Source organism: Mchenga conophoros, linkage group LG22 (assembly GCF_057382185.1).
Source record: "Mchenga conophoros isolate Kocher_MC1m ecotype Shallow Benthic linkage group LG22, M_conophoros_male_GT1.1, whole genome shotgun sequence".
Classification (NCBI taxonomy): Eukaryota; Metazoa; Chordata; class Actinopteri; order Cichliformes; family Cichlidae; genus Mchenga; species Mchenga conophoros.
Genome location: NC_140546.1, coordinates 7,259,306 through 7,284,952, shown reverse-complemented (window position 1 = coordinate 7,284,952; position 25,647 = coordinate 7,259,306). Strand labels below are relative to the sequence as shown.

The 25,647-nt window shown below is 40.7% G+C and overlaps 2 protein-coding genes across 2 annotated transcripts in view; one reads left to right on the top strand and one right to left on the bottom strand.

The window, feature by feature from the left end:
- LOC146548697 (major histocompatibility complex class I-related protein 1-like) overlaps positions 1-25,647 on the top strand; it is a 235,562-nt gene that overhangs the window by 132,214 nt on the left and 77,701 nt on the right. The window lies entirely within an intron of this gene.
- LOC146548700 (major histocompatibility complex class I-related protein 1-like) overlaps positions 1-25,647 on the bottom strand; it is a 30,538-nt gene that overhangs the window by 2,482 nt on the left and 2,409 nt on the right. Inside the window, exons 2-6 of the mRNA XM_085263062.1 lie at positions 23,719-23,988; positions 23,357-23,632; positions 20,187-20,504; positions 17,145-17,225; positions 16,934-16,951 (exon numbers count right to left, since the gene is read on the bottom strand). Of these exons, the coding sequence (XP_085119188.1) occupies positions 16,934-16,951; positions 17,145-17,225; positions 20,187-20,504; positions 23,357-23,632; positions 23,719-23,988 (963 nt within the window). The remainder of the gene's footprint in view (positions 1-16,933; positions 16,952-17,144; positions 17,226-20,186; positions 20,505-23,356; positions 23,633-23,718; positions 23,989-25,647) is intronic.

Here is a 25,647-nt window from a genome sequence, read left to right as displayed (position 1 = left end):
CACAGGAATAGAAATACCCTCCACAAAACCCAGTATCAATATGCAAATACATATTATGTTCTAAGTTGCACCAAAATCTGTGACCAATCAGATTCTGTGACCTGCCTTAGTATTCTTTCCCTAACCATCTCAGTCTATAATAGTCCTATTTCTACCACTAAAAGAAAAACAACAAAAAACCCAAAACATGCCAAGTCAAAATTATGAGATTGCCTTTCTGTTTCACAATTTCGATTTAGCATGGGGACTCTTTTCTTGAAAGAAATTTCTTTACACATTTTCTGTGTAAAGAAAAGTTCAGGGTAAGGATTTCAATGTAACACTGACAAGGGTCTTGACTGGAATAGTAGCACAATATAATAAAGTTGGCCAATGCATTACCCCAGCAAATACTGCACTACTTCAATATAGTCAATCTAGTATAAATCATGCCCAATTTGAATAATAATTAAATTATAAATAGATTAGGACAGTCTTACCTCCTCAGAGTAAAACAGCACAGGTCATCTCTCCTGGACACACACACTGGACACCATAGACTGACACTCCACGACCTCTCTCCGCCTGAGAGAAAATGTTTGCAATAATGAAACATTTCAATATAACGTAGAAAAAAAAAACGAGAAAAAAAACGAGTTACGGATCGGACTCCCTGATCCTTACTGCGCATGTGCAAAGTCGGACCGTACAGATCGCGTCTACCCGTGGAATTGTACATCAAATCAATACTCCACCAACAAAAAGGCTCTCAAAACAATACAATACTTTCCATAGCTTTGAAGGATGGGTCAGGTGTATCCTTCGTGGCCCACCCTATGCCAGAATTCATAGCGCGGCCCAGGTGATTCTAGTTTCCAACAATGGCGGAAGCCACTTAGTTTTAATATTACTCTTATTACCCTTTCTGGGTCACAAAGTAAACTTTTAAGATATTTTCAGGCGAGAATGTAGCTGTGTAAATTTCAAATATTTGCTCAGTTTATTAAGACAACACATATTTGCAAACATGCTTCTACGTTTTCGGAGACGTCTGTTACCACCGGCTTCGGTAGCTAGCTGGCATATCATTTTCAACCCCCCCCCCCCCCGCGCGGTCCTTCGCTAGCTTAAACATGATATATAAGTCACTTAGATAACTTAAATATGTTATTGTTTGGCTTTTTGTCAGTGTTTTACTCATTCCACCCTCCTGGGTCCTGAGGAGGATGCAACCTAGGCACTTGTAGAAAATCCTAATAATAGATCTCGTTAGCTTACCTGCTAGGGCAAATAGTCAGCTTGTCCTGTCCAAAAATGGTCCAAAAATACACTCCAACTTCAGACCAGGTAAAATCCGTAATAGTCGAAAAATTGTAATTTCCATCCAACTTTGGACACGTTTCTTCAAATTTTCTTAGCAGGTTTTCAGTCCAGAAAACATTGACAAACCACTATCTATCACACAGCTCAGGTCTGCTCAGGCTCGTTTGGTCTAGTTCAAACTTGGCACAGACCACGTGTGCCAGTCATCTACGGGGTTTCCCACTGGTTCCCAACTTGACTCAAAAAATCTACTCAAAAGATGATAATCTTTGTTATGCTCTCTAGAAAATCTTAGTTAGGACAACAATGGAAGAAATTTGTTGGGCAGACAAGCTTTTTTAGGTTGTAAATGGAAAGTTTTATTTCTAAGTCAGTTTAATTTGAAAACTTTAATCAAATCAACAATTACTAGTTATCATTTTTACAGTGTGTACATAAAGGAAATATTACAACACCAGGAGATATTGAAGGATGGGCACATTTAAAACGCATAACCTTGCCCCAAATAAATGCAGGAATCGAACTTCTGATTGGAACAAACATTCCCAAAGCCTTGGAACCTCTGGAAGTGGTGTGTAGTGTTGATGGAGGACCATATGCCGTAAGGACAAGGCTTGGCTGGACCATCAATGGACCACTTTCAGGAAACTGTGAAGCTACAGGTGATCAGAAGCATCCACAAGTTACAGTCAACAGAATTTCTGTTGTCACGCTGGGGGAGCTTTGGCAGCAACAGTTCAAGAATGACTTTCCTGAGAGCAAAGTTGATGAGCAGGTTGGATTGTCAAGAGAGGATCAGAGATTTCTGGAAATAGTGACTAACTCTGCCAAATATGTGGGTGGTCATATCCAGATAGCATTACCTTTTCGGAATGCCAGTATCAGTATGCCAAACAATAAGAAAGTTGTTCAACAACGTCTGCGCTTTCTAAAAAAGAGATTTGAGAGAGACACGGTGTTTCATACTGAGTACAAAGTCTTCATGAATGAGCTTCTGGCTAAAGGATATGCTGAAAAGGTCCCGGAAGAGGAGATCAATCGCAATGATGGCAAGCTGTGGTATATACCACACCATGGTGTTTACCATCCGACCAAGAAGAAACTCAGAGTTGTGTTTGACTGTGGAGTGAGTTATCATGGAACATCTTTAAACTCCCAACTCTTACAAGGACCTGATCTTACAAGCTCTTTAATAGGAGTGATCACAAGATTCAGGAAGGAGCCAGTTGTAATTATGGGAGATATTGAATCCATGTTCCATCAAGTCATGGTTCCAGCTGAAGATAAAGATCTATTGAGATTTCTCTGGTGGCCTAAAGGTGATCTGGAACAACCAACATCTGAATACAGGATGAATGTACATCTCTTCGGGGCAACTTCGTCACCAAGTTGTGCCAACTTTGCACTCAGAAAGTGTGTGGATTACTTTGGACATCTCTACAGTGAGGAAGCTGTGAAGAAGTTGTTGCACTGTTTTCATGTGGACGATTGTACCACGAGTTGGTTTCTTTGTGTGCCAAAGAAGGATTTCTGCTCAAAAAGTGGTTCACCAACAAGCCTGGAGTGCTGGAATCAATTCCTGAAAGTCACAGAGCCACAGGAATGAAAGAGTTGAACATGGAATTGGATTCCTCAATGATCGAGCGAGTTTTGGGCGTGGAGTGGTGCATAAAATCAGACTCTTTTAAGTTCAAGATTGTGCTCAAGGACAGACCGCTCACCAGAAGAGGACTCCTTTCAATTGTCAGTTCTATCTATGATCCTCTTGGAATGCTAAGTCCTGTGGTCTTAACTGCTAAGAAAATCCTAAGAGATCTATGCCAGGAAGGAATCGGCTGGGACAATAACGTACCAGAGCTGTTTTCCAAAAGATGGTTAACATGGCTCCAGCAGCTCCAGCTATTGAGCAAGTTTGAAGTGAGTCGTTGTCTGAAACCTGATGGATTTGGAGAAATCACGAGTGCTCAGTTGCACCATTTCTGTGATGTCAGTGAGAATGGGTATGGAACAGTGACCTATCTGCTGATTGAAAACATCTGTTCAGAACGACACTGTGCGTTTGTTATGGGAAAGGCTCGTGTTGCTCCTCTTAAATCCTTTACCATCCCGAGAATGGAGCTCATTGCAGCAACCATGGCCAGTCGATTGGATGTACTCTGGAGGAAAGAGTTGCAGATGGAACTTCTGGATTCTGTGTTTTGGACAGACAGTGCTTCTGTTCTTAAATACATCAGGAGTGAGACTTCAAGATTCAAGGTTTTTGTGGCCAACAGAGTTTCACAAATCTTAAGAGTTTCATCTTCCTCGCAATGGAGATATGTGGACACTGCCAGTAATCCAGCAGATATGGCCTCAAGAGGAGTGAAAGTCGATGTTTTTATGAAGAATACAAAATGGTTGTCTGGGCCTCAGTATCTTCTACAATCTAGGAGTGAATGGCCTGTCTACCCAGATGACATCAGTCTGCTTGCATCTGATGATCCTGAGGTAAAAACAGTTGCCACAGTGAGTGTTGAGCAAGCTGGAGAAAATTCTGTTACTCGCTTGTTTAAACATTTTTCCACCTGGACACGTCTTAAGAAGTCAGTGGCATGGCTGTTAAAATTTAAGGACTTGCTTCTGTCCTTTGTGAAGAAAAGGAGAGAATTGTGTTCAAGCTTACCACAGTCAGAGGTCACCAAAGAGCAACAGAAATCATTTGTAGAAGAAAAGCTGAGGAACTTTAAGAGGACATCTGTGATTAAGAATCTTACAGTGGAAGATCTGGACAAAGCTGAGGTTGTCATTATCAAGTTCTGTCAGAGGAGGAGATTTTCCTTGGAGCTTGTGAGTCTGGAGAAGGGACAATCCATTATAAAATCAAGTCCTCTAAGAAGACTCTGCCCACAGCTGCAAGATGGAATTCTCAGAGTGGGTGGGAGACTCAGTAGATCATCAATGCCAGTTGAGGTGAAACATCCCATAATACTAGCAAAGGATCAACACATTTCCGAGCTCTTGCTTAGACACATACATCAGGAAGTTGAACATGGTGGTCGTAACCACATGCTGTCTAAGCTAAGAGAAAAGTACTGGTTGATTGGAGCTAGTACAGCAATAAGAAAAGTGTTATCTAAATGTGTCATCTGTCGACGTCTTAATGCTCCACCAGTGAATCAACAGATGGCAGATTTGCCCAATGAAAGAATCATTCCAGATGAACCTCCATTCACACGGGTGGGAGTGGATTACTTCGGACCCTTCAGTGTAAAAAGTAGGAGGAGCGTGGTGAAGAGATACGGTGTTATGTTTACCTGCCTTACTATCCGTGCTGTTCACATTGAGGTTGCTCCATCACTGGATACTGACTCTTTCATTAATGCGTTCAGACGTTTCAATGCAAGAAGAGGTCAGGTTCGAGAACTGCGTTCTGACAACTGAACCAATTTTGTAGGTGCTGAACATGAACTTAGAACTGCCATTGAACATTGGAACCAGGTAAAAATCAATGACGTCTTTCTGCAAAAGGGAGTTAAATGGACCTTTAATCCACCTGGAGGTTCACATCACGGAGGAACCTGGGAGCGACTGATAAGACTGGTTCGCAAAGTACTTAATTCCATAATGAAAGTACAAAACCTGGATGAAGAAGGTCTTCATACTGTACTTTGTGAGGTTGAAGCCATCATTAACAGCCACCCAATTACCAAAGCCTCAATGGGCGATCGTGACTCAAGAGTTGGGAGTTTGCCTTGTAATCGGAAGGTTGCCGGTTCGAGCCCTGGCTTGGACAGTCTCGGTCGTTGTGTCCTTGGGCAAGACACTTCACCCGTTGCCTACTGGTGGTGGTCAGAGGGCCCGGTGGCGCCAGTGTCCGGCAGCCTCGCCTCTGTCAGTGCGCCCCAGGGTGGCTGTGGCTACAATGTAGCTTGCCATCACCAGTGTGTGAATGCGTGTGTGAATGCGTGTGTGAATGGGTGGATGACTGGATATGTAAAGCGCTTTGGGGTCCTTAGGGACTAGTAAAGCGCTATATAAATACAGACCATTTACCTAATGACCTGGAAGCTTTGACCCCTAATCATCTTCTTCTGTTAAAGACCTCACCGATATTACCACCAGGAGTATTCTATTCCACTGATATGTACACACACAGAAGATGGAAACAAGTCCAATACATGTCTGACTTGTTTTGGAAAAGATGGGTGAAGGAATACAGCTACAGCAACAGGAACGTCAGCGATGGATTGGAGTAAAAAGGAACCTCATCATGGGAGATCTGGTTCTCATCATGGACAGTTCGGCACCTCGAAACTCTTGGCCAATGGGAGGTGTGATAAAGACTTTTCCTGACCGAAGAGGATTAGTTCGTCAAGTTCGGATTAAAACTCAGACTAGTTGCCTGGATCGACCTATTACCAAACTGTGTCTACTGCTGGAGGCAGATCACAGTTAAAGACTTCTGGGTCCAATTATCAGATTTTGATTGTATTTGGACATAAAATGTCTCTCATTTTTTTTTCTTTAAAGATAGACTTTAAGATTACCTATAGGATTCCTGCGGGTAATATTGAAATACAGTAAATGCTTGACTTTTCTCTGCATGTTTTATGTCTCCTACTTGGTTAATTATAGGTAATTATTAGAAGGGATCCTAATAATTAGGGGCTGGTGTGTAGGAGCCATAATTGAATGTATTGAATTTTGATGATCACTGGGTTTTTATTTGTTTGGTTGTTATGGGAGTCACGTGGGTGCTAGCGGTGACATAAATGGGCGTTGTCAGTCTGTCATTCACGGGTTTTGATTTTGACAGAGAGGAGGGCTGGGTAGCCGTAGTTTTTGTTGACCGCTGCACAACATGTTTCGCTTCGTTATATTAGAGCCTGTGACGTTGTAAGAGTCTGAATCAGGAGCCGATGACATTACTCTGTAAACTCTCAAAGCATTTTAATAAACAAGCAAACAATTCCACCTCTCGCATTATTGCGTAAAGTTGACAGTGCGTCAGGCAAATAGGCAGGCTCCATCCCCGGCCTCTAGCGACTGTGGAAGTCGCTACATGTTATATATTATGTTTTAACCTTGTTGTGAAGCACTTTGGTGGGGAAGATAAGAGAACACAGAGAGAGCACAAGCAACATACAGAGCAAAATTCAAACTTGACATGCAATAGTGCTATGTAAATCAATTAAGAGTGTACAACGGTTTTAGGTGGAGAATAGTCATTGATGGATACAGTCGTCTTGTGGTCTTCCTTCATGCCTCCAACAACAACCGTAGCAGTACCATTTTATCAAGTTTCATCAGAGCCGTGGTATCCTATGGTGTACCCTCAAGGGTCAGGACAGACAGAGGAGGTGAAAACAATGCTGTCTGCCTGATGATGAACATTTTCAGAGGCTTTGATCATGGAAGTGCCCTAAGAGGAAGGAGTACCCATAATCAGAGAATTGAGAGGCTCTGGGGTGATCTGTTGAGAGGAATGACCAATGTCTACTGTGATTTATTTCACCACCTGGAGGAGGAAGGCATTATTGACACTGGCAATGAAATGCACCTTTGGGCTCTCCATTACATCTATCTCCCAAGGATCAACAGATTTGAAAGACTTCACTCAATAGTGGAACAATCATGGCTTGCGGACAGAGAGACACTTGAGCCCATTACAGATTTTTGTCTGAGGCAGCCTCGAGCAACAGGGCCGAGCCTCAACTGCCATGCAGGACATCTTTCAGATCAGAGAAGCTGCTGCTAATGGGACTATTGGTGGGACAGCTGATGGTGGTGTGACAGCCACTGAGAGTGAGACGACTGCTGCTCAGGGCTTAGGTACTGATTCTGGTGGTGGTGGTGGTGCTCGTGGGACAGTTGAGATGGGATTGCTGGTTGACTGGCCTGAGAGGATAGCTGTGCCAGACATCAAATTTACTCTGGACGGTCCTATGATGGAGCAAGTGGTAGAACTATTTAATCCACTAAGTGGCCCCAGAGGGAGTCATGGTATTGAATTCATCACTGGCTTAATATACTTTCTGGACTCCACATATCCCTGAAACAGTTCAATTAATGACTGAAAATAATAGCAGAAGTGGAAAGACTTCAAAATATCTAGGTGACTGGATACACACATGGTCTGCATAACCCGATGCCAATACATCCCCACAACCCATAAAAAGTAGTTTAATTAAAACACCTAGAGATTTGAATAAAATAAAATGCTAATTAAACATATATGAACTCATATGACCCTGAGAGCACATGGACGAGCAAAGGTACCTTGTATAGGGGCAGGTGCACGCTTACACGCACGTACATGAACCCGCACGGTGGGGTGGTGAGGTTGGGGGCGGCGATAATAGAGTACTCATATTACTACTCATACTTCTTGATTTCCATCTCCACTTAGTGGGATTTTCTGCTGACATCTGGAAGTATGATTGTAAAGCTGAGAAAATTATCCAAAACATCTAGATAAAAATTTTCAGAATCTTACAGAAAAAAAATCTTACAGAATCTTAAAAGAGGAAAGACAAAGAAACAATGCCAAATTGAAGAGACATATCTAGTTTCCTGTATTCACTTAGTGTACTCAATTACACAGCGCAGCATTAACTGTTTCAAAAATGGAAATGACTTCAAACTAAATAAAATGCAAACCAAAAGAAGTGTTTTTCCAATGGACAATCTGTCACAAGAAACAGATACTAGATATAGATACTAAATGATAATAGGAGTTCACTGAGAATTTCACCATATTGTCCACAGAGGATGTCCGATGTCAGTGTCTCTTACTGCTGGAAAACCCCTTGAAATTGTATTGTGACAACACAACAGTACTGTAGCCGTCGCATTGAAATGTAATTATTATGTGATTGCAATGTTCAAAATTTGGTGTTTAATCTGGATTCATGTTGTGTTGTCGCCACTTACTGGTGGGCCTGAGTGTGGCGCTTTGTGGTGCGCATGCTTTGGGGTGAGGCTCAATTAAGCGCACGTGTCACCACCAGAGACTGAAGGCTCGAGCCAGAAAGAGAATGCTGGCCTGTGTAAAGGGTGGAAATATAGAAGATATGTACTACAATTGCTCATGAATGTTCAGTGGAAAGGCGCACACGGTATGTTGGTGCATTTAGTTTGTGTGTATGTTTTATTTGAGTTGTAATTTTTGTTCTGCTGATGTAATATCCGTGTTTTTCATTGATCATTTCACCATAGTTTTTCACGGTGTTTGCTGGTGAAAAGAAGATTAAAATACTGGCTGAACATCAGTTGGAGCATGGCCCTTTATTCTACTTCGAACATAAAAAACCTTCAGGAGCAGTTACAGTGAAAAACGTGGCCTGTTATGGAGCGAGCAGCCAGAGCCCTGCACGCCATTCTTCCAAGACGGCAGCCCACGTGGAAGAGTAGACTGTGAGTTCTTACATCAGCGAAAGGTTTTAACTGCATAAAGAGATCTAAGAAAAAGCCAAAGAGAATATTGTATGGTGTAGATATTGTACATTTGTTCATTTATTGAAAGTTTATTACTGTGCTGTTTGAGATTTAAGGTAGTGTACTCTGGGTAAGTTTCCTTTTATTGTTCTAAGTTGTTGGTTCAAAACATTGTAATGGAGCAGAGTACACAAGAAACTCATATCCTTGAGCAAATACTTATAGCCTTAGAAGATGAAAAGGCACAGTTAGAAAAGAAATTGGAATCTGAACTTGAAGATGCAGAAAGAGAAGAAGTTGAAGCACGCATAGGAGAAATTCATGGAGACCTTGAAATACACAAAATAGGGCTGCCTCAGCCATCATCTAAACCTGACGCAGAGGTGAGACGGACAGACCGTCAAAGGCAACTAACAGAAAAAATGCGTGAGTTTAAACAGACAGAGATAACAAGCAAAGAAAGAAAGTTTATGTCAACATATTTAAACTTTAAGGCAGAAATTCAGCTCACTAGGTCCAAACTTAAAGAAGAATGTTCTAAAGCAGAATTAGCTGAAATGATTAAGTCAGTAGAAAAATGTGAGTTAGACCTACAGCAAGATTATGTGGCTTTACGTGCACTGACTACACCATCTCAAGATATGAGAAGAAAGATGGATAGCTGTACTTCAGTTTCTGCTGAGATGATGATACTTCTGAAAAGGCGTTATGCAGATGTTGACAAAGAGTTTGATGCAGGAGCTGTAAAAGAATCACTCCTTCAGTTACTCCAAAGAGAAGGTGCAGAATCAATTTATGGCTCAACTGTGTCTAGAGCTGGAAGAAATAGCCAGCACAGCCATAGTCAGCAAGGAAGTCATGTATCTGCAAGCAAAGCAGAGGCAGCAGCACGACTGGCGTCAAAGCAAGCTGAAATAAACAGAGAAATGGAAATATCTGCCCGGAGAAAGGAGATATTAGCTCAACAAGAGCAATTGAAAATGTTGGAAAATCAAAGATCTTGAGGTCATTCAGGCAGAATACAATGTATATGCTGAAGAGGAATCAAAAATGAATGCTGAAATAAGAAATTGTGAAGTAAGGAGTACTTTGTCTTTCAGCCAGCTTCCTAAACCACTTAGCAGTCCCCCATGCACCCAAGTTCCTCAGAGCACTGCACCTCCTCACTCTGAAGGTAAATTCATCCTGACCTCACAAAGTGTTCACGCCCCTCACTATGATACTCAAGTGGTGCCAAAAGAAAGTGAGCTCTCTCTGGTGCAGGCATTAAAAGAGTCCTTAGTAATGTCTAGACTCCCAGTGCCAGAGGCGTTTACATTTACAGGAGACCCACTTAAATTTGTTGAGTGGAGCACTTGCTTTAAGGCGCTTATCGAGACTGGCTGCACAGATTCAGCCCAATAAGCTGTTCTACTTGAAGAAGTACATTGGTGGAGAAGCTCTCTGTGTTTTAGAAGGGACATTTTATCGAAGTGACGAGGAAGCTTACAAACAAGCTTGGGATGCTCTGAACAAACGCTATGGACACCCATTTGTAGTTCAAAGAGCCTTTAGGGGAAAACTAAGTAGTTGGCCAAAGATTGGTCCAAAGGAGTCACTTAAATTGAGAGAGTTTAGTGATTTCCTCATTTCTTGTAAGAATGCTATGCCCCACGTCCAAGGCCTCAAGGTTTTAGATGATTGTGAAGAAAATCAAAAAATATTGCTGAAACTTCCTGACTGGGCCACAACCCGCTGGAATCGTTATGTCACAAAATTACTGGATGAAGAAAAGGCATATCCAGGGTTTGCAGAATTTGCAGACTTTGTGGCTGAAGAGGCGCGTATAGCATGTAATCCAGTTTCTTCTCTGTTTGCCTTAAAAAACACATTTGAAAAACCTGAGAAAGAACAAAAACGTCTGAAGGCCAGTGTCCTGGTGACATCAGCAAATGGGTCTAAAGATGTGAAGAACACAACTACAGTTCAGAGCAACAGAAAATCAAAACCCAACCCTTCCTCAACTCAGAACAAACAGCAACTTGAATGTATCTGCTGCAAGCAAAATCATTTTATCTATAAATGTGCAAAGTTTACAGCAATGCCGCTTGAAGAAAAGAAACAGTTTATTAGGGACAACAATATGTGCTTTGCTTGTCTGCAAGTCGGCCACATTTCCAAAAACTGTCGACAGAGAGCAACATGTAATGTCTGCAGACGAAGCCACCCTTCTCCTCTCCATGAAGATCCTCCACTGGGAGATGAACCTGAACCACCATCAGAAGAGGAGAATGCAGCCACCGTATCGTGCAGTGTGAGAGTGGGCAACAATGATTGCACTTCAATGATCGTTCCAGTGTGGCTTTCTTCATCAGCGAAGAATCAAGAGACATTGGTTTATGCTCTGCTAGACACCCAAAGCAGCAACACATTTATTGACCAAGATATTTGTGAAAAGATACAGGCAAGCAGGGAACCAGTGAAGCTAAAGCTGACAACAATGACTGACAGGGGTTCGATTGTACCTAGTCAAAGAGTGGATGGACTGAGGGTAAGAGGGTACAACTCAGAAAAGTACATTGACTTGCCACCAACTTACACTCAAGAGTACATTCCATTGGAGAAACACACTATTCCAACTCGAGAGACAGCAAAAAAGTGGCCCCATCTACTTAGCATTGCAAATGAAATGCCAGATCTCTTGGACTGTCCTATAGCTCTTCTCATCGGTTACGACTGTGCAAGAGCGCTAAAGCCAAGGGAAGTCATACCAGGAAAGGATTATGATCCCTATGCAATAAAAACAGACTTAGGGTGGAGTATCGTGGGAGCCATTAAGCCATGGAAAAGTTCGATGGGAGCAGCAGGGATCTGTCATCGTGTCACAGTAAAGGAGCTGCCATCTGTCACGCCTGCTTCTGTGATTAAAGCACTTGAAAATGACTTTCTGGACACAAACCATTAAGAAGGGAGTGTATCTCAAGAGGACATTCAGTTTCTAGAGATGCTGAATGAGAACATTCACTACAATGAGGAAGGCCATTTAGAAATGCCTCTGCCTTTTAGAGAACGCCCACAGCTTCCAAATAACAAGCAGCTTGCAATGTTTCGCTTGAAACGTTTAAAAGGAAAAATGGATAAGAACCCAAAGTACAAGGAAGACTACATCAAGTTCATGAATAGTGTCTTTAAAGATTGTGATGCAGAGGAAGCAGATGGCACATCAGGTAGTAACACATGGTACATTCCGCACCATGGCGTGTATCATCCCAGGAAGCCAGAGAAAATTCAAGTTGTTTTCGACTGCTCTGCTAAACACGAAGGCATCTCTTTAAATGTCCACCTACTCACAGGCCCAGACTTGATTAATGCTCTGGCAGGGGTTTTGTGCAGATTTCGAGAGCATCAAATAGCAATTATGTGTGATGTGGAAAAAATGTTTCATCACTTCCATGTCAACCCAGAGGATCGAGACTTCTTAAGGTTTCTGTGGTGGAAGGACGGGAATACAGATACTGAGCCTAAGGAGTATCGCATGCGAGTGCACATTTTTGGAGCGGCATCATCACCGGGATGTGCTAACTATGGCATGAAGTATCTCGCCAGGGAACAAAAAAAGGACTACCCACTGGCAGCCAGATTCATTCACAAAAACTTTTATGTGGATGACGGGCTAATCAGCATTGATTCAGTCAGGGAAGCCAAGCAGCTGGTCAGTGAAGCACAAGAGGTCTGTGCAAAAGGGAAACTGCGCTTGCACAAATTTGCATGCAACAACAAGGAGGTCATGAGCATTATCCCCGAAACAGAACGAGCCAGCAAGACCAAAGATGTAAACCTGAACTACTCTGTAATTCAAATGCAAGGTGTGCTGGGAGTAAAGTGGAACATAGAGGCTGACATGTTCTCATTCAGTGTAGCCCTCAAAGAAAGGCCAGCCACACGCCGAGGAATTCTAGCAACAGTTGCTAGTGTGTATGACCCGTTAGGTTTTCTCTCACCCTACATTTTGACAGGAAAACAAGTACTCCAGGAAATGTGCAAACGCGGAGTGGGATGGGATGATCCTATTCCTCCGGCACTAGAGACCAAATGGAAAGCATGGCTCGGTGACTTGGAGAATCTAAAAAGGATTGAAATACCAAGATGCCTTGTTCCTGAGAACTTCGGCAAGGTCAAAAAAATTGAGCTGCATCATTTTTCGGATGCCAGCAGCAGTGGCTATGGACAATGTTCATACATCAGGATTGTTGCTGATAAGAACGTGCATTGTGCACTGGTCATGGGTAAAGCCAGAGTGGCACCCACAAGAATAATCACTATCCCACGCCTTGAGCTCACTGCAGCTGCAGTTTCTGCAGCTGTAAGTAACTTCCTCAGGTCAGAGCTCGAGCGGAAAATTGACGAGGAGTTTTTCTGGACAGATTCTAAAGTGACGCTTGGATACATAAAAAATGATGCTCGTCGCTTTCATGTCTTTGTGGCAAATCGAGTTCAGAAAATAAGAGACTCTACTGATCCGAAGCAATGGTTTTACATTGAATCTGATCAAAATCCAGCTGATCACGCATCTAGGGGCCTCAAGGTGGCAGATCTGCTAAGCTCGAATTGGCTCACTGGACCTAAATTCCTATGGGAAAGGGAAATTGTCACAAACCAACATTCCCCTAATCTTCTTGTTGGGGACCCAGAAGTAAAGGTCCTGAAGACAAATGCCCTTGAAGAAAACAGCTTTCTTGAGAGGTTCTCAAGATTTTCCAATTGGGATACAGCTCTTAACGTTGTGGCAAGAATTAAAAGACTTGCAAGGAGAGATAACTCAGGACCCATTAGTGTAAAAGAAAGACAAATGGCTGCTTTTGTACTCCTCCAGGCAGCAGAGGGAAGTCTTTAAAGAAGAGCTCAAATGGTTCAGTCAAAACTCAGCTGGACTACCGAAAACTCATAAAATGTATCAAGTTGATCCTATTTTGGTAGACAACTTGCTTAGGGTTGGAGGAAGGTTGAGAAAGTCCTCAGCATCATTTGCATTGAATCATCCAGTAATCCTTCCAAAGGAAGGCATTGTCACACAACTCGTTCTTGACCACTGTCACAAGAAAACGCAACACCAAGGCCGAGGCCAAACTCTGAACAAACTCAGGGAAAGTGGCTATTGGATCATAGGTGGCAGTAAGGTAGTGGCCAAATACCTTAAAGGGTGTGTCAATTGTAGAAAAGTGCGTGGGCCAGCTGAAGAACAACGCATGGCTGACTTGCCATTTGACAGAGTGGATCCTTCGCCCCCATTCACCTACACTGGAGTCGATGTTTTCGGCCCCTTCTATACGAAACAAGGTCGAAAGGAATGGAAGAGGTATGGCCTATTGTTTACGTGTTTAAGCTCGAGAGCCGCGCACATTGAGATGTTGGAGGATCTCTCCACTGACGCATTTATAAACGCTTTAAGATGCTTCATAGCAATCAGAGGCACAGTCAGACAGATTCGTTCTGACCAAGGGACAAATTTTGTCGGAGCTAAGAACGAGTTCAAGAAGGGTCTGTTGGAATTAGACAAGGAGATGATTTCTACTTATCTAGCTAAAAACCAGTGTGACTTTCAAATGAATGTTCCTGAAGCTAGTCACAGAGGAGGCATTTGGGAACGACAGATCCGCACTGTTAGGAATGTCATGAGTTCTGTCCTAGCTCAAGCCACAGGGAGGTTAGATGACACCTCATTGAGAACTTTCTTCTACGAGGCCATGTCAATTTTGAACCATCGTCCACTCACTACTGACACAATCAACGACCCCAACAGTGCTGAGCCTTTGACGCCTAATCATTTGCTCACAATGAAAGAGTCTGTGCCACTTCCGCCTCCTGGTAGATTTGTAAGAGAAGATTTGTACGCCAGGAAGAGGTGGCGGAGGGTGCAATATTTAACAGAGTTGTTCTGGAGCAGGTGGCGCAAGGAATACCTAACCAGCATTAGTTTAAGACAACGATGGCATACTCCTAAACAAAATGTACAGGTTGAAGATGTAGTGATTTTAAAGGAGGACAATATTCCAAGAAATGAGTGGAAATTGGCAAGGGTGGTTGAAGCCAATGAAGATGATGATAGGTTAGTGCGGAAGGTTAAGATCCAAATAGGGCAAAAGGATGTGGGAAAGAAAGGTGAACGTTTGAAACAAGTCTCATTTCTTGAGAGACCAGTTCAGAAACTAGTGGTACTAGTTAAAGGGTCTAAACTACAGTGAAGTAGTACAAGGGTTAAGAACACAAACATAATATGTGATCTATAAGTTTATTTAAGAAGTGTTTTTTTTTTTTTTTTTGTAACATAAGTTGATGTTTGATTGTCAATTTATTAAAAATTACAGGATTTAATTTTGTTTAACACATGTAAATAGAAATCCTTTGTAATTTTGGTGGCAGTGTAGCCGTCGCATTGAAATGTAATTATTATGTGATTGCAATGTTCAAAATTTGGTGTTTAATCTGGATTCATGTTGTGTTGTCGCCACCTACTGGTGGGCCTGAGTGTGGCGCTTTGTGGTGCGCATGTTTTGGGGTGAGGCTCAATTAAGCGCACGTGTCACCACCAGAGACTGAAGGCTCGAGCCAGAAAGAGAATGCTGGCCTGTGTAAAGGGTGGAAATATAGAAGATATGTACTACAATTGCTCATGAATGTTCAGTAGAAAGGCGCACACGGTATGTTGGTGCATTTAGTTTGTGTGTATGTTTTATTTGAGTTGTAATTTTTGTTCTGCTGATGTAATATCCGTGTTTTTCATTGATCATTTCACCATAGTTTTTCACGGTGTTTGCTGGTGAAAAGAAGATTAAAATACTGGCTGAACATCAGTTGGAGCATGGCCCTTTATTCTACTTCGAACATGAAAAACCTTCAGGAGCAGTTACAAGTACACTACACAACAGCAGTGGTTAATGTTTAAAGAAACTGAAATGCAGCACCCTGACTTTATTTTCATATGTAAGAAAGTGCATTATAATTAACTGGGGATATACATTAATTAACAAAACAGTCTTTTGACTATGTAATTTCTAAAAATTACAAAAAAGCAACAACAAAAAAATCAAACCCATCTTTAAAAAAAAAAAACAGTTTTTATTTTTACTTCTTTGATTTGCAATGTTGTGTATCCAGAAATGAAACTATAGGTAAGCAAACCACTTTGATCTCAATACACAAATGTGATACAAAATAAATGATAGGATATGAAAAAAGTAACTATAGGATTGATCATTCATTTAAAAGTGGACATGAAACAGTAAATGCATAAAGGGTTATTTACACCATTACTCTAAAAAACGGACTGTGAAGCTGGATGACAATCAACAATACAAAACCTAACACTGGATTTAAGAAATAAATGTTTAAAGATTTTAGAACATGATTTATACCATCTTGTGCCATTACAGAATGTGTGGTAACTAGGTTGGTTAGTTGTTGATAATACTACACTACAACCTGAGTTTGCCTCTTATCTGTATTTTATTTTATTTTATGTAATAACAGTACAGTACTCTGTTTTGGCCTTGATGTAAATATGTAAAAAATGTGTATGTTTCTGTTCTGTGCCTTGTGTACTGTTTGTTTGTATATGTGTCTTTCTTGCTGCTGTTACATCCAAATTTCCCCTTGTGGGACAATTAAAGGATCATTCTAACCTGACACCTAATCTACACCTAACCTGACGAGGAAAAATCAGCGTGTCTGACTCAGGCTTGCTAACCCAGCGATGCAGCCAGGTAAATCACAAAAGTGACCCCTCCCCCCTTAGGCAGCTTTTTAGTTTTACTGTTCTTATATATAGTTATTGATTCTGTCACTAGCTAGCTAACATAAACTAATAGGAGTCTATTAGCAGCTACCAATCAATCCTGTGACATTACAATCTGTACTGGCACAAGATGGTGCTAAAAATGCTCTAAAAACTTGAAATGTTCATTTTTTTTTTTGTTCTTTTATTTATTATTTTTTAGAGTAGGACCCCATGGTATAAAATTAACCTTTTATATATGTGGTAGTTCATGTCCACTTAAATTTTAAAACAATAAAAAGAAGTTTTTCTAAAAGTCTGAGTCCTGTGTTCCTGTACGTGGTCTCTCAGTCAATGCTGCCATGATGACAGGAGCTGTTGGGTTTAAATATTTAATAATGACTACAAATATTCTTTTAACCTTAGGATGCATGTCAGATCAGAGAACAACAAGGTTATACTTACAAGATGTCAAGCGTCTTTCTGAATTAAAAGAGGAAAAACATCTTTTCAGCTTTTGCAATTTTTAAACACAATAATCACACTTACTCTTATGTAAAGTCAGAATTGATCATGTCTGATACTACGATATTGCAAACAGAATGTAACTGAGCATTGCACTGCTGCTGCTATTTGACAAACTTAAGCTTTCTTTAAGCTTATTTAAATCTCTTACCTTGCTTTTTTTTGTAAACAATGAAACCAATGGCACCAGTGATGAGGACAAGAACACAGACTGCAATAATGATGGGCAACTCTGCACAACAAAATACAAGAAAAAACGATAATAGTGGCAGATGAAGCAGGTTATAATAGAAGTACATTCATCTCACAATATTTCTAATAACATATTTATTCAATGAACTGGATACATTTTAAACTCTGTGTGAATGTCTTTTGATGTGACAGGAGCAGTGTAAGATAGGGATGGGACGCGTGATACTGATGTTTCAACACTGTGTTGACCCTCTAAAGTGCAGATGTTTCAAAACACTGCTCTGAAGTGTGGTTTAAAACATCCAGGCCATGACACCAAGACTAAATCTGAGGTTTTGATGCACTTCACCCCAGTTTCAACCTACTGCTTTTAAGCAATGCAAGGCTCCAGGATTACCATTCTTTATGGACCATAGTAATTTAGGCTGGGCCTTGTAATAACTGAATTAATCTTTTTGACAATACTGCTTCTATTTGTTACACATGCATGTATAAAAGAAAATATTCTGTCTCTCCATATTATTTTTGCTGTGGATACAACCAGTTAAACTCTGGAATCAAAAGTGTAATTGAATAAATATTATGTCAATTGTTGGGATTAAATAATTTGCAGTGACTCAATAAGGCTATGCTTTTTATTAATAAGTGTTATAAAGTTATATAGTGTAGTATTAAGCGGACACAGCCCTGAAAAATAAAGGCATTAGACCATGTGTCCTTGGGTGATAGAATGTAGGAGACTCTCACACACGTTAGTTTGCAGGAGAGACCTACCCGTGCTTGGCTGCAAAATAGAGATAACGGGGAACTATTTTCTGGTGAGGCAAGGACACAATAACCTATGAGTATGCTGTGCAATGCAACTACTGAATGGCTGGGAAACACTGTTGTTTAGACTGGAGTGGGACGCCCTGCAATAAAACTGTTAGGGGCACACCACCATTTTGAGATCCATGGCAACATGTCATGCAGGACGCATCTCCCTTCTAGAAGTAATAAAGTGTTAAATGGTCTACGGAGCAGTGTTTTGTCTTCCATCGGATGCCTGAGGAATCAAAAGAACTCGGTGAAGTGTTGATATTTATCACAATATATAAACAAATATATAAAGGATATGTAAATATATTCTAATAATTACTGTCATCATATGACAATGTTATGTAAATGAGAGAAAGTGAGAAAGAAAGATTGGTGCGTGAGCTTCATGATTCAGAGGTTCCTCAGTAGAGGATGATTTAAACATGTACAGATGTAGTTCTCCATCATCTAATCATGTTCTCCCCTATCTTGAGCATTGCCAGGATCCGAGGGGAGAGAAGTAAACAGAGATTGGATACAGAACGAGGTAGCAGCTGTGGGAGAGAGCTAAAAAGTATCCTTACAACAGTGTCATAAAAACACTATAAATAAAGCCTGCATGATTTGCAATACTGCGTCTACAGGGTGCTTGCTTTACAAATGGTACAAAAACTCAGGACCACTCGCAATGACAGACCAGAGGCCAGTGTCACCGTAACGTGGACGCGCTGGCCCAAATGGTGGTGAAGCTGCAAGTTGGATAATTAGTCCAACTTCAAGACCAGGCCAAGCACCTGACCAAAGCTTTAGAGAATCTGGTTGCTTGCTCTGGCGGCTCTAATAACCTGTTGAGTCAGTGTATAGTGATGCATTAAAACCTATAGGCATGTTTAGTGTCTGTGCTGTGGTCAGTGATGACCCAATGTCATCTGGCACTGACACTGGAGAGGAGGAGTCGGCAATGAGGTCCCGCAGGCTCCAGTAAATCATGGGAGATTTCCCACTAGTGCAGACTCGCAATGAAAGTTTATCGTCTTGATGCATTCTCAATCATCCAGGAAAGTAAATCTCCAAAAGTTGATTCTGTTCATCTGGATGTAGCGTTTTGTGGGAGAAACGTTTTGTCACTCATCCAAGTGACTTCTTCAGTCTCAGACTCAGACTTCTTCAGTCTCAGACTGAAGAAGTCTGAAGAAGTCACTTGGATGAGTGACGAAACATTTCTCCCAAAAAACGCTACGTCCAGATGAACAGAATCATCTTTTGGAGAATGAAAGTTTATGTTCGCCTTTTGACCAAGTGATACAAATTGATGGTCAAATGGGTGCCCTGAGATGGCGCTGACCTGGCTGCATTTTGTATTGATTAAAGAGACAGACAGAGGGTTATGGGCCGTTTTGTCCGAGCAGTTAAGGGCGTGAAATACTATTCAGTACTTTTCCTTGTGTTATTTCTCATTATTACCCATAGCTTAATTTATAGATATCAATGGTTTGATTTCTTTGCATGTGTGGATTAGGTGGGTTGTTAATCCTCACCAAGATCTGGTGAGAATTTCATGTCAATAGCACCTTAAGAAATATATTTACTTCTAAAACCGGTGATATGTTCAATACTTATTTCACCTGCTGTGTTTTTTATCTATATATCAATAGGTTGATAAATCGATAGATAGATAAATTGCTACAATAGCAGGAGTAGCAAAAACTCCAGTTTGGTGTATCCTGAGAAAGTCACTTGATCTTAACCCAACTGAGCACACATTCTACAGACAAACTTAGGACAGAAAGGCCCACAAACAAACAGCAACTGAAAGCCGCTGAAGTGTGACCTGGCAGAGCATTAAAAAGGACATCTGTTGATATCCATGAGTTCAAGACTTCAGGCTGTCTTTACCAAAAAATGGTTTTCAACCAGGTATTGTAAATAAACAATTCATTTTCATTTATTTAATTTGTGCAAGAAATGAAGGGATTTTGTTAAGAAATGCATATATGGTTCTTCACATTTTGAACCCACTGAATAAATTCTGTTAGTCTGTACTTCAACTGCATCTGAGTAGTTCAATTTAAAATTCATTCTGGTAATGTACAGAACCAAAATTAGAAAAAAGTTGCCTTTGTCCAAATATTTATGGAACTAACTGTATATCTATATGTCTCCACAGTATCATCAAGCAAAACATCATATTTGTTTCTCTCACCTATGTGAACGTTTTTCACCCAGTTCGTTCTGATTATTGTTTTATCCAGTTTGGTGACAATGTCCTCAACACCAGAGAGCTGAAACACACAGTCGTATCTACCCCAGTCTCCAGGTTTGACTGATGAAACAATCAGATCAACACTCATCTGGAAAGTCTCATCATCATTGTGGAGGATCTCACCAGGACCCACACCTTCATGGATCTCCTCTCCATCTTTCTTCCAGAACACTGTTGCTCTGCCAGGGTAGAAACCTGTAGCATGGCAGGTGACTGGAGAGGAGGGAGTCTTCTGCAGGAGAGACACTAAGGGAAGAACTGGAGAAAAGGCAGGTGGAAATCAGAGGGAGTGAGAGTGGATGCAAAGAGAAGCAGTGTACATGTTTAAAAAGTAATAGCAGAAAAACATATTTAAACATTTTTTCGAAATAAAGCAAAAATATGTGTATTTTAACACAGAGTGAGCCCTTTAAGCCAAAGACTCACTAGCTTTCTAGCAGCTGCATAAGGCTGTATTATACTGTACTTAAAGCTAAATGTAACCCTAACCTGACTGATATATGATATATAAGGTATATATGGTATATGCCAATGCTAACCTACGCATGGCCATGCTGCACAAAACAATTTGCAGCAGAACTCGTACCCTGTGTGTGGCTGTGTTAGTGTTTTGGACTCCCCCCATCCCCATCCCCAGAGTTAAAAACAAACAAACACACACAAAAAAACCCACAAATAAAAATGGACTATCTGGGTAGTGACCAGCCTTTGTATGAAATTTAACCATTTAAGTCCAAAGAGTCATGCTAACAGATTTCTTTCTTTGTCACAGCAGCTTTTTCTTAATTATTTCTTAATCCCGTTGAAAATCTACATAATCTACATGATTTTCTTAATCATGTAGAAAAACAGTTAAATATTTAACTACTTTACACTGACAGAAAGGGGAGTTTCACTGGTTCAGCACACTTAAGATCAGTGTGGGCTGTATGTGGCCCCTGATGTAAAATGAGTTCAGCACTCCTGGTTTATAGCAATAACCTCCTTACTGCATTTGGGTTTGTCAGATCATGTGTCACAAGTATACAGACACGCTTCATATCCAGACCACTTTCCTAAAAAAAAAAAGCTGAAATCTTCTCAAACATTATTTCGCCAGTGTCCCTCTAACGGTAGTAAGTGCATTACTGTGCATTATCAGTTCTGTCTGTGAACCCATCTCCTGCTATAGACATTACATCAGTTTTCTTCGGGTCATCTAACAGCATTTCAAACTAGTCTGACGCCAGAACTTCAACTCTACGAATATTTAAACTGTCTGACATGGGTACGTTTTTAATAGCAGATGTCACACTCACTTTAATTGTTTTCGTCATTTATCACCGCATCCACCACGGCCAGCATGCACAAATTAAATAAATGAAAATTACACTGTTTCAGAATCTGTGAAAGGCCTTTTATTCTTCGCCAGGATCCAGCAAACACGAAGGGAAGCTGCTGCAGCTCTCTCTTGGGCTGTACAGGACCCTCACCATGGTAGTACTACCTTGGCCTCCAGTAACGCTGTGAGGAACCTTGGAGTCATTTTTGACCAGGACATGTCCTTCAACGCACATATTAAACAAATATGTAAGACTGCGTTCTTCCATTTGCGCAACATCTCTAAAATTAGAAATATCCTGTCTCAGAGTGACGCTGAAAAACTAGTTCATGCATTTATTACTTCCAGGCTGGACTACTGTAATTCATTATTATCAGGATGTCCAAAAAACTCACTGAAAAGCCTTCAGCTAATCCAAAATGCTGACAGGGACTAGAAAGAGAGAGCAGATTTCTCCTGTTTTGGCTTCCCTTCATTGGCTTCCTGTTAAATCCAGAATTGAATTCAAAATCCTGCTCCTCACATACAAGGTCTTAAATAATCAGGCCCCATTCATCTTAATGACCTTGTAGTATCATATCACCCTATTAGAGCGCTTCGCTCTCGCTCTGCAGGCCTACTTGTTGTTCCTAGAATATTTAAAAGTAGAATGGGAGGCAGAGCCTTCAGTTTTCAGGCCCCTCTTCTGTGGAACCAGCTTCCAGTTTGGATTCGGGAGACAGACACTATCTCTACTTTTAAGATTAGGCTTAAAACTTTCCTTTTTGCTAAAGCATATAGTTAGGGCTGGAGCAGGTGACCCTGAATCCTCCCTTAGTTATGCTGCAATAGACGTAGGCTGCCGGGGGATTCCCATGATGCATTGAGTTTTTCCTTTCCAGTCACCTTTCTCACTCATTATGTATTAACAAACCTCTCTGCATTGAATCATATCTGTTATTAACCTCTGTCTCTCTTCCACAGCATGTCTTTTATCCTGTCTTCCTTCTCTCACCCCAACCGGTCGCAGCAGATGGCCGCCCCTCCCTGAGCCTGGTTCTGCCAGAGGTTTCTTCCTGTTAAAAGGGAGTTTTTCCTTCCCACTGTCGCCAAAGTGCTTGCTCATAGGGGGTCATATGATTGTTGGGTTTTTCTCTGTATCTATGAAGCGCCTTGAGGTGACTTTTGTTGTGATTTGGCGCTATATAAATAAAATTGAATTGAATTGAATTGAATAGTACAACTCCGGTTGTAAGATGCAATTAAACTCGCAATTAAACTACTTTTGCAGCCCTCTCCTGAGATTGCTCTGGAAAGTTTGTGTAGGAATCTGGTGTTTGTCATTGTGGTGCCTCTAAGTACTGCAACACACTCACTGCAAATTAAACACATAAGTTTGGCATTTGGATTTGTCAGTAAAATGAATAAGCACTTGTCAGTCCAGGCAGAGTTAAACTGATGGTTTTCATTGTCATTTTTACGCGTTAGGATTGAGAAAGACATGCTGTTGTCGCATCCTACATTACGATGATATTTTAATATGTTCACATCACGGTGCTTTGTGGGTTAAATATTGCTAGGCTACTAGGAGTGTTGCATTCACAGTCTACACTACACTGTAGGAATTTCAATTTTCAATTTTTTTAAATTTATTTAATTGTTTTTTGCGTCTTCTCTGCATATCTGCCAGGACCACAGGCAGGGCCACTCGCAGGTTGGTTCTGGGCCGCATGTGGCCCGTGGCCCACCATTTGAATAGGCTTGAGGACAAACCATAAAATAAAAAGTACTAGATCAGCTCATGTTTTACCTTTTCTCTGGAGAAAGCTCTTTCCAAAAGACCAATATATCTTCAGTTGTTCTGGACAAGTCTTGGTAAGGATATCTTCAGTAAATTGGATTAAAGGTTTGTCATTATTCCATATATGTTGAAAAGGGGCAGCCTCTGGTTTTAGTGCAATCCATGTCAGTGTCTTCATATCAAATGCAACAAAGCCTTCTCCGTCATAACTGTACTGTACCATACCAGTCACCTCTCCAGTGTTTTCATCCCATTCACAGCCACCTGTCCTTTGCAAAGTGTGAGCTGAAAATATAGTGAAAGAACAGGACTCAGGTAAATGACCTATGATTTATAATGATCTCAGATGAGGTAAATGAAAAATACTGTACCTCCACTTTGGCTGAAGTATTGCATCAAATTCCGAATCACGGTTGTAAAAAAGACCGGCTGGTCCTCAAAACACAGATGAATGTATGATTGCTTCTGCTCAGTGCTGTTTTCAAATACTTCTTTTATCCATTCCTGCCTTGGTTCTAATATGTAATTGCTGCTGTCACAGTAAAGCATGCCAACCCCATCAACTGCTAAAACACCAACAAACTCTGAAAAGTTTTGGAGACCAGAAGATCCAGTGACAAAATCCATCAGTGAGTGTGTCACTGTAGAAAAAAAACCCAATAATAATGACGATGTTAGTATATAATCAAAGATTATGACATTATGACAAATATGAAGTGTAATCAGGTCATTAGAATCACAGCCCCTCCTCTCTGGAGAACTAATGTATAATAGAAAGCTGTATTATTTGGTAGCTTTAGTTTTCAGATTTTACCACAAGTGTGCTTCTGTGCTGCAGAAAGAAGATAAAGAGGTAATGTCATGACACAAATCAGTGATGCAGATTTAAAACACACTTTCATAGAAATTTAGCAAAAGGTCAAACTGTTCTGATTATGTGGTAATGATGCTGTGATTTACAAAGACTCTGCTTATTTTTATTTGTTCTCTAAACGGCATCATAAACGTTAGCTAATGTAGCCTAAATCGCTACATTAGCTAATTTTCTTCTTCTGATTTGTGCTTTCTTATTTTAGTTTTTAAAAATGTATTTTCCTATTCTGGCTGAATTGGGCTTCAGTCTTTGTTTACAGCTCCAGATCCAGGTGACAGGAAGTCAAAAAGATGTTACCTGTCTATGTGTTATATTGCTTTAAACTGATATGAATAAGCTTATGTCTTTTATTCTTTGTAAAAATTAACTTTTGGATGACAGCACAAAGACTGACAGAAGAGGATAGAGAGGGAGAGAAAGGGAAAGAGCAAGATGAAGACAATAACAAGAGAGAGCAAAAAGTAACAGGTAAGAGTGGACATGCATATTATGAAGAGAGTGTAGCTTCTGTTTTGCCCATAGTCACTGATGATGATTTCACATAACTAAGCATTTTGTTATTGTGACATCAAATTTGGATCCCCAATCTGCTCTTATAATAATTATCATCAGATTATAGCCTATTATTTGTTGTCTTTTAATTTTACTGTGTGGTTGTATCTGATTGTGAGAAGGCGAGGAGAACAGAGAAATTGTACAAGAACAGGAAGAACAAGGTGAGTAAATGGGAAGATAATAATAGCTGAAAAAACAAAAATATTTTTTCACCAAATAATTCAAAAATAATTTCTTAAGTATATTTTACTGGCACAGCCTTTCTTTGTGGAGTTGGTATTTTCTCTGGGTGTCTGGGTGGGTTTTCTGGCTTCCTCCCTCAGTCTAAACACATGTAGTTAGAGGGTGAGGTCAACTGGTGATTCTAAATTGCTTATAATATAATTATCTGTGTATAGTGTGTTAGTCCTGTGAACTTTTAGTAACCTGTCCAGGGTGTATCCCACCTCTTGTCCTACTGCAGCTGGGATAGGCCCCCCATGAAACTTGATAAGGATAAACAGAAAAGAATGAATGAATGGATGGATGGATGGATGGATGTGTGCTTTCCAGTGTCACACTTAAAAATGTCAAACGACTGTCACGGTTCCGTGTAATTGGACCAAGCATTTTTGAGTTTGTGTTTTTGTGATTTCTTTGTGTTGAAATGATTTTGTTTTCTATTACGTGGGATTGAGTTTAGTCATTTCCCCGTTACTGAGTTACCGGTAAATTCTGGTTTATGTTTTGTGGCACACGAATGATGGACGCAACCACATAGTTCATACGTTTATACTTTTATTTTGGTTGCCGTTCTTACAAAACACAGCGGCAGCTTTTCAGCTGCGTCCTACACACAAAACCACAACCTCAGGTCCCGGCACGCCTTATA